General features: G+C 38.0%; 1 protein-coding gene across 4 annotated transcripts in view; it reads right to left on the minus strand.

Annotated features, from left to right (window-relative positions):
• Positions 1-548: 548 nt before the first annotated feature.
• Positions 549-21,623, minus strand: part of ADGRL4 (adhesion G protein-coupled receptor L4) — a 161,549-nt gene continuing 140,474 nt past the window's right edge. For all 4 annotated transcript variants that reach the window (XM_075759764.1, XM_075759766.1, XM_010309564.2 and 1 more), the window contains 6 exons: positions 20,297-20,500; positions 19,057-19,277; positions 18,895-18,961; positions 4,889-4,980; positions 3,124-3,292; positions 549-2,591 (listed from right to left, as the gene is read on the minus strand). In XM_075759764.1, coding sequence (XP_075615879.1) covers positions 2,529-2,591; positions 3,124-3,292; positions 4,889-4,980; positions 18,895-18,961; positions 19,057-19,277; positions 20,297-20,500 — 816 coding nt within the window. In that variant the 3' untranslated portion in view covers positions 549-2,528. The remainder of the gene's footprint in view (positions 2,592-3,123; positions 3,293-4,888; positions 4,981-18,894; positions 18,962-19,056; positions 19,278-20,296; positions 20,501-21,623) is intronic.

The raw sequence follows: 21,623 nt of genomic DNA on the forward strand, positions 1-21,623 counted from the left end.
ATAACTAATGCCCAACTGTTATTTTTCTGATTTGATATTTCATATCATAGACTCGTAGAATAATTCAGGCTAGAAGGCACCTCAGAGGGTCATCTCATCCACCTTCCCACTCAAAGCAGGGTCAGGTATGAGATCAGGTTGCTAGGGGCTTTATCTAGTCTTGAAAACCTCCAAAGATTTTAACACAACTGTACAAACTCTTTGGGCAACCGTTTCCAATGCTTGACTATCCTCATGGTGAAAAGGTTTTTCCTCATATCTTGCTGAAACCTCTCTTTTTTCAGTTTATGTGTATTGTGTCTCCTCCTCTCTCTGCTGGGTTGGGGCGCATGTTACTGAGGGTTGTGACAAATAAACCCTTTTTATTTTAGTCAGCATTTCTGCATGCAGTAGGGAGGACAATTACAATATCCTTCAGCCTCTAAGGCAATGAATCTAAACAAAATTTTTCTGCTCCTTATGTGCTGTATTAAAAGATGAAAACTCATCCTTGCATGTAAGTAAAACAGCATTTCAATGAAGATCTGACCCAAGACTGGAGAGCACAGTTTTCCCATAAAAGATGTTCTTTTATTAAAAAGACTATTGTAACCTAAACACTTTATGATATATTTTCTTTACAAGGAACTTGTTCAATCTCACTGAGTATGCTGAAGTCATTATACATTTACTAGAGATGCTTCTTTGTCCAGACAGGCTTACTTATAGGTTACATTTCTGCAGGAGATTAAAAATGATGCATTAGTAGATATCCTTGTAAAACTACTCTTTTAAGTAATATGTATCTGCATCTTCCCAAACCTGGAAGAACATATACAACAGCGAAGGAAATACAGCACATAATTCAGGGCAAATAATATATAACCATGAGAACTTTTACCACTGTATTTATTTAAACAAAGGGAAACATATCAAAATATGAAAGCACTTCAGTTTATTCACATATTTTACATTTAAAGGACCAAAAGAAATAATTTTTTTTTTCAGGAAAAAAGATTCCTCTTGTGGTTTCCAAAATTTTGACAGAGACAGGGAATATACTTAATGAAGCATGTCACTGCAGTGCATACAACGATAGCCTTGTGTATACGGAAAAAAGATAAAAACCAAACAAATTTGACCATTAGCAAAAAAGGGTTTCCTTTAATATAAATAAAATTCAGAGTATTACTTTATTTTAACAGACAACACAACAGCGGGATTTATTAACAGCTCCATATTTACAGTGCCTCACTGGTAAACATACTGGGCTTCATCTGAGATCCTAGACACTTCCTGAGAAGGCAATGTGGGCTGAGGATTGCTCAGCACTTCAGATAAGCTAGGTGCTAAAAGGGTGAAATTAAAGCATACTTTTAAAATAGGTAAGAAGGCAAAGGCAGAACTGCTGATGCATCGTGTTTATGCCCTGATCCAGCAAAACTTGCACCTCAAGTCCTCCCTTTGATTTCAGTAGATCTATGAATGCACCTAAGGTTAAACACAGGATAAGTGTTTCAAAGCCATGAGCCTCAGCGAAAGGCAACTACTTGACTCAAAGACGCTATGAGTAAACTGCTGCAATTATAATTTTACATGGTATGGAGGCATATGACCTTGAACGAAATCCGTATTCTTCTGCATGAGTGATTTCTACCACTTTACTTTTAATTTGATCCTACAAGGTCTGGATTCCAAATCTCTCTATCAAGTGACAAACTTGTGAAAACATCTTCTCCCCACAGCCTTCAAAATCATAGTGCCAGTTTAGCAGATCTCAGTCTTTTTGGCAATTAAATAAAACAAGAACCAGATCTTTTTGAAAGTATTCACAAAATAATCTTTCATTTATAAAATGGCTGTTCCACCATTCTTGTATCAGATCTGACCTCAGCTCTTTAGATCTAAACAGTTCTTTAAAAGTTATAAAAATAAAGAATTGATTAATATACAAATATATATTTCAGAGTGATAAGAGAATAATATTAAACAAATTCCTTTTTTAATCTACTTTAAATTAAAAGAAAGGGTTTCAAAAGTCTGGGCTAAAGCAGATCTTTATCTAGTAACTCTTTAATGGAACCCATTCCCTGCAGATGGCCACATACAACTTAGTATAAGAAGCTCATTACTACAAAAAGACAGTGAACATGTTTCAACTAGCAAAGCAATTCATAAAATCTGCTGTGCCAGTTGGTTTTTGGTATCTTGCTTTCAAGAACTGCAGATATTTCTAATATCAGAAACAAAACCTAAGTCAAGAAAAAGTCTTGAGCTTCTTTGGAAATTTGCTTCTTTCCCTGGTCTTCATTAATATTTGTTTTGCAATAATCAGTTTGTTTTGTATACTGTTTGTATACAGCATAATATAAGTGCTCTGCATGAATGCACACGTATGTACAAAACCAGTCAGTAATTCAGTTAAGAGATATGCCCGCTCACTGGGTCATTCTATACTTTCACAATACCATATTTTTCTGTAATATCCGTAACATCATCCAGGTTGCTCCCTTTTTCCATTGAAATGCTCATACATGTTTTCCTTCCATTTATCTCAAGCAGCCGAAACAGCAAGGAACATTTTTGAACAACCTATAATACTCTTCCTGAATCTGAAATAAAAATACTGAATTAAAATATGAAATAAATTTATTAATAGATCTATATGTCTTTTAAGTAATTTTGTAGTGCTCTGGTCACTATATGATTTAAAGTGGGGCTGCTTTTGACTTTAGGACAGGATACTGAAGAATGTATCATCTCAGGATGGTGTGGGTAGCGTGAATCCCGCTGCTAACTGGGAAGACTGGAAGGGAGTTTTGCTGCACGTAGTGCATCACTTCATCGGGTTAACGGCACTATAATCAGTTTCACAATTTTAAAAAACATTTTTCCATGTTTCATACATTGGCTTTAAAACCAAGGAAATATGTGAGAAAATAAAAGTGGGCAGAGGTTCTGTCTCCAGTGAAGGTAATAGCAAAATTTCCCCTCTTCCCTCCTCTCCCCCATCACTGGCACAAGGATTTCCTGCCTTGCTCTGTTCAAACCTTTGCACCACAACTGCACTGCAGCGCTGGGTGCCTGCCTGTGGAGCTCCACAAGACTGCCCGAGTCGCTTCCCACAAGGAATGGGACACTTACCTTCCTAGACAGCACGCAAAGAAATATGAAGATGAACATCCCCTGGAAAGCGTTGAAGATTGTAAAAAGATATGCAGTAACCACAGATCCCTGTACGACGTGGAGGACCCCGAAGATCCAGGTAGCCCCAAGGAGGAACAGGAGAGCAAGAGCACCTCGGGCACAGGATCTAGACAGGAAGGAAACATTGCAAACAACAGGCAGGTGCGTGCTATTTCCCTTCTTTCACTGTTTTGGATGGTGAACCCTGTTTAGGCAATTTTTTTCTCAGCTGCAAAGGCCTGAGAAGTGCAAATGCATGGGGTGCTCTTTAGGGTGTGCTGTAACACTGTGGCATGAATAGGCTCACATAACTGCTGCAGAAGGGCAAAGGAGTGAAACTGGAGGGCCTTAAAACACTGGCTTCTTTAATCTTTAGATATGTTTTCTCTGGTGTACTGCAGCACCATATGATTTGATTTAAATCTACTGTTGGTGTAATTCCCCAAGGAAAAACATATGTCTGTTATGAAGCATTCCCCCACTTTTCCTCCTCCCCCTTATCCTCCTCAAAAAATAACCCAGAAAAATGTACAGTGTGCTCTTAGGTCAGTCAGTACATGTGCATGACATCAAAGGGTTCTTGGGCTGCCTCTCAGGTTCACTGCAGAAGATGGTGCCGGTTGTAAAACCAGACTTTCTTTCTTTCACTCTTTCTCTTTTAAAAAAATTATTTTTGTTTTTAGAATACAAATACCTTCAAATAGTTCCTGGGTCAGCATATTGATGCTTTAAAATTATAGGAACTGATTGGCTATGATTTTTTTTTCCAATGTGCTGTAGAGCCCTGCTCACAGACTCGAGCAAATTACAGCATGTTGTCTTGGAAATGAAGCCACTGATTACTTTCTTATTCATTCTCAGCCCAGTCATTGCAGGACTTCCTTTGAACAACAGACATTTTTAGCACTGTTCCTCTGAAAGTGAATAATTTTCAACTTCATTAAAACCAGCTCACCACATGAAGCTATGACGGGTGAGGAATAAGAGAAAGTAATCAATCAAACAATTGCTAAATCCTAACTATAAATCTAGTGCAATGCATTGAAACTGCAGGAGTGTTCCTAAGCAACACAAACAGTAAGTTGTTTTCAATGTTCCCTGTAGTACACTTCAGTTTTTCCTGCACAAACGGTTTTCAAGGTTCCTATAAATCAGTTTTAAAGAGAGTGAGTTGATGGAAAAATCATAGCAGCATGCAAAGTAAAAATCCTGGAGAGCACCCTCTCCACTCCTCCCACACCAGAGAAGCACAATGTCCTACTGTAGGCTTTTTACAAATAACATGAATGGCTTGATTCTCTTATCACTGAATTACTTGTTACTTCAAGGCAAATATTTTGGTCCTAATTCAGGCATAAGTTTTGACATCTGGTTTGGCTTCTATAGAGGCTGTGGAAAGTACTTAAGCAAAAAGGACAATTACTTCTTTAACCTTGCCATCAGGCTTTACCCTCTGGTTGTTACGGGCCACTCATTGTAGTCTTACACCTCTCACACAACCCCAGTGTTACCGTACAAGGTATTGCTCAATGGGAATAAAGACTGCAAAATCTACCTCCAAATCTATATGAGGGGATAACAGGGGGAAAAAAAAAAATAAAAAAATCTTTCTTTTTCTACAAATCTTCCAAAAGATTAAACTGTTATTTTTGAATGCTCACTTTCATCTCTGGCTGTATTTCAACGTACAGAAGGTAGAGTTTGTATTAAATAGCAAACTTACCTTATATTTTCATAACAACTAACTTCTGGCTTTAACAATGCAGTGTGTCGAAATACTTTATAAATAATCACTCCAAAAGCCAACAAATTAACCTGAGGGGAGTGAAGAAAGGAACTTTTAGTTCAAACCAGGATGCTTTTGAATACCAGTAACTGTTACACATTTAAATGAAACAAGTCAGATAAAGTTTCTGTGTATATAAAACCTACAGAATCCAGTGCCGGGAGGGGAAAAACCCCACCCTTTTCTGATCCATTCTATTAAAAAAATATGAGCCCTGTAATAAACATTGATCAAACAGGGCTGTAACTCTACCTTATCTCAACAGTATCACTGCCAACAGTCTGCAAATGTTTATTGATTTTATTGGTAAATCTCTTCAATTTCCTGCTGAGATTTTTTTTCTCTAAGTGGAGATGTTTAAGAAGAGAAGAAAAAAGAGACAAAAAGAGACGAGACAAGAAGAAAAAAAAAAAGAAGAGAAAAGAAGAGAAAAAAAGAAAAGAGAAAAGAGAAGAGAAGAAAAAGGAAAAGAAAGAAAAGAAAAAAGAGAAAAGAAAAAGAAAAGAAAAGAAAAGAAAAGAAAAGAAAAGAAAAGAAAAGAAAAGAAAAGAAAAGAAAAGAAAAGAAAAGAAAAGAAAAGAAAAGAAAAGAAAAAAGAAAAGAAAAGGAAAAGAAAAAAAAGAAAAGAAGACAACCAAAAAAGCCCCTTCCTCCCATGGATTTTCTATTGTAGTGTATTGTGTAGATCTTGACAAAATGTATGTCTTTTGTTGCTGAATAACATTAATAACATCTTATGTTCTGAGGTCTTTGGGGTGTGAAAACTTCCAAGTGGCACAAAAAAACTTTGAGGTTTACACAAAGAATTTTTAAAAAACTAACTGGTTGAAAGGCTCCTTGCTGTGTATTCTCTCATGTTCTATGTTTGTTTCATAGGTGAATAATTTCAGTATGTTTTATTTCCTGCCTTCTTTATAATGGCATCACTTTATTTGAGCTTGAAACAGAAAAAAGCAACTAAAAGAAGCAGTTTTGCAAATGATGCTCAATTATGGTTCTGAAACTGTTTGCTTGGCTAGGCTTCACTGATCTTTCATTTAAATTTATACTGTATTCCTTTAACAATGTGGACGGGTTTGTTTTCTTGCTTTTTAAAAAAAAAAGTTATTTTGCTGTGCAGCATTTAATATCAGAATCTATTAAAAATGTTTGTAAAAGTGAACCAAATTTTAGCTGGATGTCATCCAGATACTATTTGTAGATCCTCGGTTGTATTCCCTGGGTTGGTTCCTGTGGGCTTCCAGCTGTAGAATGAACAGAATTAACGTCTTCCCCAACTTGTTTCTCCAGAAAGACTGTGTGATTTTCCTCCCTCCTTCTTTTTCTTTAAAAAAAAGTCCTCCAAAATGAAAACAAAAGGCTGCTGTAGGAGCACAGCATCACTGTAAAAAGAATCGCTTTCATTTGTTAACACTTGTTATGTACATCCTTAGAACATTTTTGTTGTGTCAAGGGGGGAGTATCTGATATTAAATGCAGGCTCTGCTCTAATTAGCTGCATGCTCATACTTTAATACAGCATAATGTATTTACAATTTGATAAGACAGGAGATAGAGCTGATTAGCAGTTTAGGGAATTAATCCTTCACTGAATACCTTGTATGTGTGCTGATCGTGAGAGCTATTCTGAAGCTCCTTATATTTAAAATTGTAATCTATAATATCTCCTAAACCAGCAATTTTTCAAAGTTAATTATAAGTCAGTCAGCAGTTGTGGGTAATTATATGCAGACTTACTTTATATCTTATATTTGTTGGTGAATAATGTATTAAATAACTTAATGTGCACACTGTAATCTGCATAACCCACATAATGTACTTATTAATCTGAAAAAGGTAGGGTGAAATGTGATCAAAGTACCACAAGAACGGAGAATACACACCGCTACTTTTTCAGAAACTGTTCTTAAGATCGCAAGCACAAACCACGCCGCCAGTCTTCCTCTCTGCTGGCCCGTCACCAAGATCACTAATGTCAATGAGAGCCTTCCTATTGCCATTAATAGGCTCCGTCAAAGCTCTGTGGGCCAAACCCCATCATCCTTCCACCACATAGACCAGCTGCAGAACTGGAGAGGTTTTTTAACTAAGCGAGGATGGGGTGGGCAACGGGCAGATGTGGGGCCTCGCAGCAGCGGATTCCATTTCTCTTTGTCCCAGCGGGGCTCCTTTACACAAATACTATTTACACTGTCTGTTGCACAGGATAATAGGATTTGGCCCTCTGTGTTAAAGTAATACCCATTAACTATGATCTTTTCATTCATCAATTCATTCTAATGGGAATAATCTGTACGTATCGGGGGAGCGGGAAAGGTTAACGCCAGCTTCTCGGAGTCAGCTGCCAGAACACAATTACTGTACAATACGTCTCAGGTAGCCTCGCAGGAGGTAGTGTTACAGGGTAATGAGGGTGAGCTTAACTTCTGCAATACCCGGTCATTTCCAAGATTTATTGAAGTCTTACGTCGGTTTTTGCCCCATTTTGAAGCACTCCATTAATAAAAAATATCTATAGCAAAGCGCATAGACTGATTTTACACAATGATCAATGTCTCAAAACCGTAGCTTTTAGGCAATGTAGCGGGTTTTTGGTTTTGGTTTTTTTTTCCCCTCAACCTAAGTTAGAGGCCTCTGGAACTGCATTTTGTCCTTTGGGGGACAAAATAAGTAACAACAAAGTAGTTGTAACTGTCCTGTGACACAGAACTGCAGCAAAACTTAAGGGAAAACAGTAACATGAACTCATGGGTAAACCCAGGAGAAAAAACTAGCTACTGTTAATAATGTGTCAAGTGCAGCCTTTAGAGAAAACTGGTAATCCAATAGGTGTCCTAAGCTTAATGTATTCTGCTTCACCCTAATACTCCGCATGTTCTTTGCTTGGAACATACCAGTAGCCTCAGCTATTTCTGGGAAATGTAAAAAGTTCGCATTGGACAGCTGGACTGAGTAGGAAAACTGAGGATTTGGACTGAGTAGGACTGAAAGGGAAATGGCCTTTATGTAAGTGATATCCCCAAGGAGCCATACGTATTTCAACAAATAGGATGGGAAGTCAAATCACTGAAAATGCCTGGCCAAAGACACAACCACTTAAGACATTTCAATTTGTATCCAAAAGTGAGCTTCAGATGAGCAGAAATGGAGGTAATAGGCTGTAAAACTCATCCAAAATATAGATAGGCACAAGGAGTCCTGGACCCCAAAATCTTCCATCTGGGACAGAGGGACTTCTGGATGAGAGACGCTGAAACATCTAAAAAGGTTTCAGCTGCTACTTATAGCCAAATACTGTGTTTTATACTTACTCATCTTATAATCACGTGTTTTCATTTTTGTAATTAAAGCACAATCTCCAGATCTTGTTGAATAAAGCTTCGATGACGTTATAATTAAGGGTGCCTTAAGGTGACAGGCAAGGTGAATGAGAATGAAATGGCAAACACAAGGCACGCTGTCTCCAGAGAGGCAGCACGCTGAAGTAGAGCAAGATGTGCAGGCAAGTGTGAAACCAAGCTCAGGCCAGGCTTTGCACAGGCCTGGAAAGACCCAGCCTGGGGACTGCTGCTGCCACACGCCGGCTTTGGGGAGAAGTTACCTGTATAATGAGCAGAGCTACTCCGTGGCTTTGGGCAAACCCAAAGCGTGAAATGTTGCGGCACGGCCAAGGTTTTATCAAGTGAGTAACGACATTAGTGTGTGACACAGTAAGTTCTCGTGCCTTTGTTTTCAGTGTTATTACATGGCTGAGCAGTCAGAGAAACTGCTGCCATGTCCTGAGAGGGGCTTCTCGGCAAGTCTAATAGGCTAAAGGGGAATTGCATTGATTCCAAGCCTAGAACTGAATTTTTTTTTTTTATTATTTTATTTATTTAACAAACCACCCCAAACTGCTCTTGGGCAAACAATACACTCAGCCCTTACTATTTCACAAAGGAAACCTCTGACTTTCTCCCTGCAAGCCCAGTTCTGTGGGGCACTGAGCATCCTCAGCCCTCCCTTTCCCTAAGATTCCCTGGGAATCAGGTTTCACTCAGCGTGCTCAGGTGCACTGTAGGACTAATTTTAATAATTAATCTATTCCTTTTTTTTTTTTTTTTTTTTTTTAGCTGGTTAATCAAATCCAAGGGCTGATATAGGAACAGCCTCCACTCATTGCATCTTCAGGGAATAACTTCTTAAAGATATTTGTAAAAGTATTTTTAGCTTTCTTAAATTCTTGAAACGTTGGGGTATCTTTATGAACAAATGGTAGGAAACTTGAAATATATTTATGTGAAGTAGACACTAAATAAGGGAAATTATTAAGATCCCATGAAATCAGGATTCTGTAGATATAGGCAACTACATTTATGTGTCTGTATAACCCAGGTTAATCTCTAAGGAGCCACAAATCTGGATGAGCTAGGTTTTATTGTGCACCCGTGGCTAAGTTTAAAGGGAGGATGGTAAGTATTTGATACGTCTCTCTGGGGAGATCACCTGTGTGAAGGATCACGAGGATTTAGAACTTTGGAGTGACTTCGGCCCACACTAAACCAATGGCAAAACTCCTGTTAAATGGTAAAACTCCCATTGCCTCCAGCATTGTCAAGGCTTTACCTCTACGTGTCATCGAGAGTGGCAGTCTCAAGGGATTCATGGGCAGCAGTGGACACTGCTCTGGGTTCCACTCTGCGCATGAGCACTTCCGCGTATCATGGATGCAGAATGTGGTATAGAGCAGGATCATGACATTTTCCTGCAGCTGTGTTTTGGGGATTTCCACGATACAGTTCCCATGTTTGCAACTGTGATGTTGGTAAGATACAGCAGGCACGCAAAGAAGAGTTCAGAGCTGTCTAGAGCGGTACAAGTCCTAGGATCAGATCTGACCCGCAGCCACAGCAGCGGTCTGGATAATTTCCTCTTGTAAAGAAATTCACAGGAGAGAAAAAGCAATTGCAAATTCAAAGAAATTTACTGGTGCTTTCCTAATCATCTTGTCAACAATAAGGATGTTTTGCCAAAGGAATTAGCCTGGGGAGCTCTGTTCAATCAATCAATCACATGTATTTTAGGACAGGATGGGAAAAAACTAGTGTGGTGTTAACCTACCTCCACCTAGAGCTACGATGGCTCTGTAAATGTTTGCAGATTTGCATCCCTCCCTCTGTCTCAATACTACCACGGCTAACTGGACAGATACTTCTGCACAGGCTTCTGTAATGACGGAAAACTGCCCAACGGAGGACATGGGTAGATCAAGATACTGCTGCTTTGACTTCTACTCGTAGCAGTTCTGGGACCACCACAGCAGAATTTCAACCATCCACAGTTTGTAGAAGAAAATAATAGAGTTGTATGCATATCAAGACATAATAATATTTACTTGGTGTTTTTTTCCTAAGATGAGGATACAGAAGAACACTGAGAAACAATCTCATCTATTGCCTAAGCAAATTACAAACTTCTCTGTTGATTACTAACTGTATTTTGCAAACTAAGTAATAATATAAAAATGAGCACGTAGGTCCTAAAATGCTAAATGTTCCAAGCTGTTGGAGTTCTGCTAATAGCACATTGCTTAGCAACTGCTATATTTAAAATAGGTCCTTAATTCCACTGTTAAATGTACGTATTTTACATACTGGAAGAGTAACATAATGTTCTATCCTCAAGTAAATACGATGTTAGTGCTTCACACTGCATGAAACTCTGTGTAGGTACAGAATGATAGTTATTTTTAGTTGAGCACTGAATGGTATGAAATGCACAAAATTTAATAAAGCATGCAAAACATCTGCCTGCAAATAAAAATATTTGCACTCATGCTGAAGAGTTGTAGTTTCTTTCATAATTAATTTCAATTAAATTGTAAGATACCGAGTGAAGTGATATATATCATCATTTTGCCCCATCAAGGTAGCTGACAGCTGTCAAATTTGGCAACTAACAAATCTTTTTTTTTTCCTTCCTCCCCCTCTCTTTTTTAAGCAAGACAAAAGAGCACTTGAAAGCTCAGAGGGAAATGGTCCATCTTTCATGGCGGTAGCTCGGTTAGCACCTGGACATCTGGTAAAATGAAACAGATCAGGATGAGAGGCATTCAAGAAAATTTTGTCCAGCATTTTTTTTTGTTGAAAAATGTCAGTTCATTAGCACTAAAAGACATTTACTTTTTTAGACTATACTTTCACCAGGAAAGGCTTCCTGACTTGGATAGCTTTTCTGATTAAAACCAGAAAGGACACTCCTGAACAATGAAAATCCCTGTGGACAGGGCATTTATCCAGGATGTTGGAGACACGGGCACAATTTTCTGTTGTACTTAATATTCAGACTAGGCTATGACCCTTACTTTCTCCAGCCTCTGTACTAGCTATTCACTGCTATTGCTCCGTCAGCCCTGCTGGATCTATTCCATGCAATATAAATAATTAAATATTCACTGGAGCAGGGAGAACTGGATCTCCTTAATCCCCCAGTTCCTCATCCAGGACTACCTAAAGACAGTTCTTTTTTTAACAGTGGAGTAATTGTTTAGTATGAGACTGAGTTTTTGAGGCTATTTCCAATACACATGTGTTTATAGAATGAAAAAAGGAATTGGTAATTTCATATATGATATCCTGGTGTAAAAGATACACTCCAGCCTTTCAAAAGTTATTAAAACAGTTTAAATACCAGCCTTTTAAGGCTCTCTAGTGTTACAAAGAAGAGAAGGTATAAGAAAGAGGCAGCTAATTCTAAAGATTCAGACATACTAGTTCTGATTCAATCTGAGCACTTTACATTCAAACTTCAAAAACGAAACCCCCAAATCATTCTCTTTTCCTTTCTTAGTCTCTGTCTCAATAATTGATGAAACCATCTATATGCTGATGTCAGATCTCACAAAAAAGAATGAGAAAATTTCTCCTGCTGCTCTCTTAGGCATATACTTGAATTTTTTACATATATCATATTGAATTTGGCTCTTTCAAAAAATGTCTGAAGTTCAGAGCAGCTGTATCTGTCTCAGTCTTTACAATGACCCTCATTATGAGTCTTTGAATTAATGAGCTTGTGATGGTCTGAATTCTGCCACAGAGAGCAATACATTTCTGTCTTTCTGGCTGTACGGCTAATGGCTGGGTAAAATGACAACATTCAGTGGGTCATCGTTATTTCAGTCAGGGGAGAATGGAATTAAGCTATTAACAATACAACAGTTTAAGCTTCAAAATGAAAATGTATGCCATTTTAATTGCATAAAATTGGACACAAGCTGGCAGTCAAACAGTCTGGGTTTGTCTCCTGGCTGATTTATCTCATTATCATGTCCCCGGTGAATATACCTTCTGAAATGCTTTAGGTATACAACAGCAGTCTTATCTGGGGTAGAACATGTAACAAAGACATTAACAAACCCCCTTTAGGCTATATTTTGGGGAAATATTTTCCATAATGCAAGATTAGAATTTTATGATTCTAATATTTTAATAATTTCACTTGTTGTAAAAGTTAAAACATAGCTAAATGAGTTTATTTCAAACCCTGTCTCAGTAAATACGTAATTTTCACATAGGGTTGGCTCTTTATATATGAATACTTCAAACGTGTTCTTTTACATACCTCGAGCTGTAGATTTAAACTCAATTAAATGTTTCCTTTATATTTTCAGAATGCTTATAGAAAGCTGTAAATAAATATAGAAATAAATGGTGTTTCTATATTTTTCATCACAGTAAACAGCTTCTCCGATTTCTGGATTCAATGTTGTTACTGCTTGGATTGCAAAGCTAAACACATAGGGAACTAAATATGTTTGTTTAACCTCGGTTCTGCAGCAAAGGCAGGAGGGATGAACCCATAGAGCTGTATCTGGCCTCAGCCAGAAACGTTAGCCCAAGCAGATCCAGTGGTAGGACTGGGGTCTAACTTGCTTGCAGTGTAATTAAGTACTGATTCACTCTCTTCTGCTTTTCCAAGAAGCCTTTGAGAAGGTGTATTTAACTGGCAGTTGGTAATGACAGAAATCAGGCTCTTTAATGAACTGATTCCAGGTGCATCAAAGACTTTAGACTACATGTTACACCTCTCCATAAATGCAAACCTGTCTTAGGCTGCATCTGGAGCCTCACGCAGGAGCCACGCAGAAGTGTTTTTACCTGGCAAAGAAGAGTGAAATAGTTGTATATGATCTTTTAGCACAACTAGCTTCAGTGAATGAATGAGCTCCCAGGTGGGAAGCAGGATCAGGAGCGTGACTGAGATGGAGTCTGACAACAGGCTATATTTGCCATTTTGGAGGTGTGAGTAGTTGGCAGAAAGCTGCCCATGCTTTCCACAGTTTGCCAAATCCTTTAAAAGATTTGCTTTTTAGCAATATTCACAATTCTGCTGTGGATGTGGTCACAAAATCCCATGCTGTGGCTTACGATCTTACTCAAAGCCACAGAAAGGTCTTTCAATGACCAAGTGAGATTTCCAAACACAGTATTCACATGCAATTACTAGTGTGAATTTAAATTTACTTCTCTAAATGCCTGCAAGTAATGAATCAAAGTGGCAGTAGAATAGTGGAAGAAAATGTAATATGAGTGAGAAAATATGTAGTATGGATGTAGTCATTATGTAATTACTAAGAAAGTCCAAAAGACATAATCAGTCTATGTTAACTATCTAAAACAAACCTACAATGTCCTTTCAATGAACAATTTAGGGTAAGCATATGTGTTTGTAATAATTGTGCTTATACCAAGGCAATGTAAAGAATCACCAAGAGAGCATTAAGCAATTAAAAAACCCAAACAAAATACAACCAAAAAAACCCCTGATTCAGGAAGTTCTGTGGCTTTCCTGAAAAAAATCCACTGAGGCTTAATGTACATGGATCCATTAAAATAGTGGGCACAGTTTGTCTTGCTAGAAAAGGATGATGATGCCTGGGACATTAACCTGCACCGAGCTGTGGGACGTCTCAGGAAATCTGCACAGCCAGCTGGCACCTGCGGGTGCTCTTCCCCTTCCCCCTTGGCATCCACCTGTACTCCCTCACCTGCTGTTTCTGCTTGCTTCACTCTTGACGACAGAGGACACGCTTGACTTTTCAAGTCTAATGTCCTTTCAGTGAATCTGAGGAAGAACTTCTTCTCGTGCTTTTTCTTGTAATACTACTTGCTAAGTTGATATTTAAAAAAGAACCACAATCCCACAAAACTTTTATATGGAACATCTTTCAAGGATCTTTGAGCCTTATGTGATGAATTTGTTCCTGTGTAACAACATAACAGCAAGTAATTTTCATGTTGTAGACTAATGGCCACAGCCTCTTTTTCAAAGGATTTCCAGGGACTTTAGAACAGGGGTCTTATTGACAGAGGGAAGGAAGGAAGGAAGGAAGGAAGGAAGGAAGGAAGGAAGGAAGGAAGGAAGGAAGGAAGGAAGGAAGGAAGGAAGGAAGGAAGGAAGGAAGGAAGGGAAAACCTTAATTTCACGTCAAAGTCCTGATCTTGCTGAGAAATGGCATCCATTGGGTATGGCAGTATGGAAGCTGTGTCTTAGAGATTAAAGCTGGTCCTGTCCACTAAGCAGGGCAAGTACTTTCCTACTCAGTGATTATTTACCACAGCAGGTACTGTTGTTGCTGAACAACATTGTGGTTTGAACTAATCTGTTTCAACCAAAGTTGCAGACTTGGTCTTTAATGCCACTATAGAATTCATTATCTCCACTTTATCCACAATAGCGTAAGAAATGCAACGGAGACACCTTTAACTGAAGCCACAGAGGGGATAATGGAAAGGGGACTATTATTCTTTCATAAAGAATAATAAAGCCATTGCCACTCCCTGTAGGAAATTTATTTCCACTAAAAAGGCAGACTGAGGGAAAAGAGCGGATATAAAAAAATGTTTAAACCAGCTATTTTCTGAAAAAACATACAGTAAACGGTACAGAGTATACTTTTCTCACCTATCTAAGAAACATAACTAGGCATTTATCACAAATAACCCTTTGGAAAAAACTCCACAGAATTTTCCAAAGCATAAATATTCACTAAAAAATGTGAGATGGTTTGTTGTGATGGAGGTCAGAGGTCAAATTTTGATAGTAATCCTTAGAATATCAAGACATATCAAGAGTAATGAACATGAGCTGCTTCACTGACAAATGGGAATAATAATGTGAAGGAGCCCGAAGAGGCAGTGTACTTGATTACACCATTGTGGTATGATTGACCTCGGGGGGGGTGTGTGTGCTTTTTTTTTTCCCCTTTCCCCTCCCCCCTCCCCTCTTTTTTTTTTTTTTTTTTTTTGTTTTAGTGGGAGCGATGGACTATCAGATGATGCTCAATATTGAAATCTGGGAAAATGTAAAACTTTAAACTCTTTGAATATTTACTTTTCTACAAGAAAGATGTTCAGTTTGAATGGCCTAGATTAAGTACATGGAATTTGTGAGTATATGAGAAAACAGCAGAGTAATGGATTTGCCAGGAAATTTTTCTGCATTGATTGCAGTAGTATTACTAATCCTGAATCAACCTAAATGTACAGAACTGAGTAAGTATTAGAGCTGTCCAATAAGATTTGATGAATGCACTATTCCATTAATTTTACCTTTTTTGTTGAATAAATTATTTGACAAATAATGGTAAAATTCATCAAATAAATTATCTGATGAATATATTTTTAAGTAATCGACTAGCTCTAATGAATATGCAGGCAGTTCCTTAATGAAAAGCATTACTCTACTGTTAGCCTGCTTTCATCACTCATATGTCACTTTTTTGTATTTTGCAACTGCAATCTGTATATTTTATTCATTTACCCATTCATTTATACATGGGAAGTTCAAAACAGTATGGTTAATCAATCACTGCAGTTCTTAGAATATTTTTGCTTTACAGTTGATTATTCATTACATTTATTACATACAGGAATGCTTAATAAAAAGAGCTTAGCTTTTCTGAGGACATCTCTCCCAAGAACTATCTGTGGCTTGTGTGTTCCAAGCCAAGTTTACAAGAGTGCTCTGAAAATTGCAGGGTCCATTTATAAGCCATTTTTGTAGTTGCAAACACTACAATTACCAATTGTTTCAAGAAACCGGAGCTTGAAGCCAAGCCAGACACCTTCAAGGTCCCTGAAAACACACATTAGAGGAGTAAAACAAGGAAGAGCGTATGGGAGCCACCTCCTCACTGCACAGCGGTAGGATGTTTGGATAAAAGCCACAGAGAGGATTATTTGGATGATGTTCAATTTTGGAAACGTTCTAACCTCAAAGAGCAAGTCTGTATTTTGTTATTACAGAGGTGATCTCAACAAATGATACTGATAGATTTATACTGTTGAACGGCAAATTGCACCTGTTAATGTTACAACATGTCACACTTCTGAGTCCTGGTTCCTCACAGAGGTATGCCAATTTATTGTGGCACTGACAGTGGGTACAATAGTCAAGCCTGCATGACTCTGTCAATACTGCAAAGGTGCAAATCATGTTATCATGGGCGACTTCGAACTTGCTGCACGAAGCTCCACTGAACAGATTTAATGGGAGAAGATTGTGGGAGAGAGGTACATTAGAAGAGTTGCCCATAGCTGCACTTGGAGTAGCAGCAATTCTCTTCCAAATTTCCCTTTTAATAGCTTGTAGACTTCTGTAAGTACAGCATTAATAGTCTTTGCCCAACCCTTCCAAATGACATCATTTCTACTGCCAGTTGGGCATCAAATATATAACTGTCCCTCACAACAGGTACAAGTGGAGGGATTTGTCCTGTGTCCACAGAGTTTAAAAGGTGAGGTTTCAAAAAACATCAGTGATGCAGAATAAAGCCCTTACATAGGTCTGCTCCCACTCAACAGAGTGAGCTGTCATGCCAGAGGTGGGAGAAGCCATGTGGAAGTCCACCACAACAGGAAGGAGTTTGTTGTTAGCTGAACATTACATGGTCATCAAAACCGCAGCCACATTACCTTGCAGACAAATGGTTACTTCCCTTCTACACACTTCTGATTACAGGAAGATTATTATTGTAAGAGTGTATTGCAAAAGAAAAGAAAACGTTCTAGGGATTTTTTTTTTTTCCCCATACGTTTTATCTCTGGAGCTTATATTAGTATTTGCCTCAATCAGGCATGGGTTGTGGTGTGTATGAATGTTTGTCCCTTAAAGCTTGTGATAAACTCACTTTTCTATTAAAAAGTTTAAATACTTGTTATAAATAATTTCTCCATATTTGTATGCTTTGATCTAATCTACCACATAGTTTTAGCTAAAATGGTTGTGGTTCTAAAGATTACAAGTATTAGGAGGAAGAAATAAGTTGTAGAAATTATCTTCAGCTTGCAGCTTGTTTTACAAAGGTTTAAAATGCCCTTTCTTTGCTAACTCCATCTAAAGAGCTTCTGACCCAGTCCTTTTCATGTACAGTCACCAGTCTAATAATAATAATAATAATTTTCAGATGGGATCAATAAGGCCATTGCTTTGCACTTAGGAATGCTAATAGAACCTTAATATTAATAAGGAAACACCTTCAGAAGTAGTGTTTCTGCTTAAGCAATCAGAGGAGAACTTAGTTTGTACTCCTGATAAACACTTCAGCTCCCTATGCCTCACTACTACTGCAGATCTGAAGTCCAAGGATGCGTTTGAAACAATGTGCCCCGAGACAGAAAATCCGTTGGTACAGAACCGGTTCTGTTCTTCACCATTTACGTGCTGTCTGAAAGGCGTACTACAGTGCAATCCAAACCACCTATCTCCTGGGTCCCCGTTCACAGAAACTGAAAGCGCTATTTGGGTACATGGGCATTTGTGCTGACAATGAGTTTAATGTTTTTGTGCAAGAATCAGATTTGTGGTCCAGCCTTGGCTCCTTTGCGTGGCTTCACTTAGGCAAAGGGGTTGCTCCCAGCCTATCCCCAATCTACAGTAGGTATTTGGGGTGGAATTTGACCAGAATTATACCTGGTACTTTACTCAGCTTTGAAATGGCTAATGCATTGAAATAAAACTGCTTTACTGTCATCATTTGTGTGCTTGGCACTGCCACTTCTTCTTTACAAATCCTCACATTTATCACCAAATAGCTTAAAAAGCAACAAAGGGTTATAACTGGCTTGACCATAGATGTCATGAGGCCTCACCATTGTACCTTCTCCTCCTGTTAGCTCCAGCTATTGCCAGATCACTGTCAACCCAGTCATACACAATAATGCCCCATTACAACTGGAATGGTTTGTTAAACTTCATAGCACTTAGAAATGCTCCCGAGGCACCAAAAATGTCTCGATTCAGAACTGAACATATAATACCTGCCAAATTTGCAGGTTTGAAACCACTTCCAATAAGAATTAAAAAGGCCCTCTTCACAGCTGAAATAGGGCTATCAATACTTGACTTGTCTGCCCATGTGAAATAGCGGGTTCTTTTCTCTGACGTCGCAATTTAGTTTAAAATAGCTTTGATGATGACAGGGTACACGCGAGTGATAAAAACATAAAGATGACAGTCTAATCTTACAAAGATGACCGATCACTGATAAGAGATTAAGTCACACAACATTTGAAAAACCAGATTATCTGTCTGCTAGGATAGTGTCTGTGTACACCTCCTGCTGAGCCGTGCTGAGATGGCAACGACATATGAAGATGCTATTTCTTAAAAACCAGAAATGCTTCACAGAATTTCTCAAACCATTGGGATAAAAGCAAGCGAGCAAGTAAGGAAAAAGCTCTGATCTTATACTGGGCTTTTTTTGTCAAACTAATTTTTCAGGCTAGTAAAGTATTTAGATGTACAGCATATAAATAATTTAGAGACACTATAAAAAGGTCTAAATTAGCCAATTCTGCCCTATAATTAGCACTCACAGCTATGCTGGCAATGGGTGGGTGATTATTAAACACCTTTTATTATTGGTTTTATGTACTACAATAAAAAATGAAAATTATACTTACAAGAATTATTAGACATGCTGGTCCTATAAAACTCCATATAAAGTTATTCTTTGTGCTGAGCCAACATCTGAAAAGTAAACAGCAGAAAATGCCTTGAAACGTGCTATTGTGACTATTGCATCCTTGGTGTATGTTGATCTAGACACAGAAACAGCAACTTACACTTCTGTGGTGCCATAGTACTTGTATCCTAGTGCGGCAGAGATTCCAACGACCACGGCTGGACTGACATAGCCAAAGACATAGAAATTCTTGTGCAAGAAACCCTTGTTGTAGATGACTCCCACAACTATAAGGTAGAGGTGAATACCTTCAATGCACATCCATGCAAAAGCAGCTAGAAGGAAATAATGGAGTAATCCAGCAGTGATTGAACAGAAGAGCTAGAAATTAAATCAGAGAAAGCAAGAGTCATAATTCTATTAATAAGTCCATGTTAATATAACAGCATATGCACAGCAACCTAGTGATGTTAAAGTGGTGGTCCAGCAGCCCAGAGGTAATGCTGTGTGACAAGAACTTGGCCTACACCCACGAGCACACTTGTTCATTAGTGTTTTCTGTAGCAACTGGTAACATAGACTACATTCAACTTTTAAAATTGGTGCACGTCTTCCCAGAAAAACTGCATAAACAAATTGACAAGGTTGATCCCGTAGTTACAGCTGAGTGGTCTATATGCTTTCCTGAGCTAGACAAAGTTCATTTTTATGATTTTGATGACAATGTAATTAGGCATCACAAGGAATTATTTCCGAAATAACTTTTGTTACTACAAAATGTTTGTAAAATGATATTGCTCAATCAATCAGTACTGGAGTGCTACCTCGGGGATAGCAGCTCGTATTTTTTCAGGTAATTTTAAATCCCATTCAGCTACTTATAGTAGGAGCATTTTGATAATTTATGCATAATTTAATTTCCTCAAACTAATCTGAGATGCAAAAATCAACAGCCCAACCTTAATGAAAAGAAACAGGGATGGGTCAAGACCTCACATGTAGAAAGGAAAGGGGTCCTCCAGCCACCAGCACAATGCCTTCAATGCCAGCTTGGGACTGCAGCTCTGGCCTGGCTTTTGGGGAAACTTGTCACCCAGAGAGCCACCAATGTGGCTTTGTACCGCATCCAAATGGATGTGAAAAGTCAAAGTGCTAAACACATTGAGACCACAGTCTTGGTTAAGCTGACAAAGTTTAAATGATATCCACGGAGGATGGTGGATGAAGACCCTACTTCTTTAAATGACCATTTTATATTTCCTGTTACTGGACTGGGAAGTCGGTGTCCCTAGAATATTCATACTGATACTAGGAAATATTGGAAGCAGATGGAAGATCATAACTTGTACTGTATATTTACCTTACAACACAAAATCAAGATACAAGCAAAAACTACCCACCTTATTAGTGTTCATATTAATTCCAATCAGAAAAATAAGTTCCGCCAGGAAAAGGCTGCAGCAGAGGTTTTTGTGAATTGTCGTTCTAGTGCTTTGAATTTCACTGAAGAACCAGAATGTAAAAATGCACATGGAGAGGCAAATCAACGAAATAATTATTCCTAGCTGAGTGATTCTTGTAAGAATGTTATAATTTGTAACACCCTGGGGGAAAATTATAATATAATATTTAAAAGAATAGCTTTGTACCTTCTCAAGAAAGACCTCATTCTATAATACAGTTCTTTTCTTCTTTTCTACAAAATATTAATCAAAACTGTTTGTAGAGTTTCACTGTAAATGTACACTTTAGATAATCTAAAAAGTATTGTTTTTTTGTGAGACAGATATAATTCTAGGGGAAATTAGTAATGAATTGTATATATTCCTGCTCTTGCATTTTCTGATATTTCTTAACAAAACTTTTTATTAACAGCAGTATCTCCTAATATGATTTTAAAAATCAGATCATTTTAGTGAATGACAAATACACTGGCAGTAGGACATATATTAATATGACATGAACATTTTCTAATATAAAAGGACTTATCACAGCAGTGACTTAGATAAGCAAAATTGAATAACCTTCTTACTGAATTTGCAACATGATCAAAACAACTCTGAAATAACAATCACTTCAAACAAATGCTATTCCAGATATGTAACATGAACATTCTCCAAAGAAACACAGGCTATTTTAATATCAGATGCAAATATTTTCTGTATAGGAATACAGTTGCATTTGCTGCTTGGTATTTGCACAAACAATCTCTGAAATACATGACTGTGCATCAGCATACGGATAGTATTCGACTGACCATAAAATGGATCTAAGGTGGTTTTTTTTTTCCTAAATAAAGGACCAGAGATTATTCTCCTCCCAGCCTTCCTTTTCAAAATAACTATATAAGTACCTGCAAAGGTTTTAAATTTGAACTGAAGAGTTAGGATGCTATTTAGCAACCAGGAAACAGCCTCTATCAGCATGAAATTCACAGTGTGAGAGAACTGTCTCAATACAGTATATTCATGCTAATATTCTGCTTGCTGTCAGTTCCGATACCTTATAAAGCTGCCTCCTGAGGCAAGACCCGAGCTCCTGCGGATCTGGAAATCCATGGGGCCTCTTAATATAAGGAGGACATAAATTGAGTGGTCATTTGCACGATTTTGTGCTGGTCATGAGTGTCCATGTTTAATAGTCTTAAACTTCAAATTGATTATGCTGTTGTGAACTCTCAGGAGAGAATTTAAAGCAGATTTTTAGATGCCAAGGTTAGACTAATGG

The sequence above is a fragment of the Balearica regulorum genome, chromosome 8, assembly GCF_011004875.1.
Source record: "Balearica regulorum gibbericeps isolate bBalReg1 chromosome 8, bBalReg1.pri, whole genome shotgun sequence".
Taxonomy (NCBI): domain Eukaryota; kingdom Metazoa; phylum Chordata; class Aves; order Gruiformes; family Gruidae; genus Balearica; species Balearica regulorum.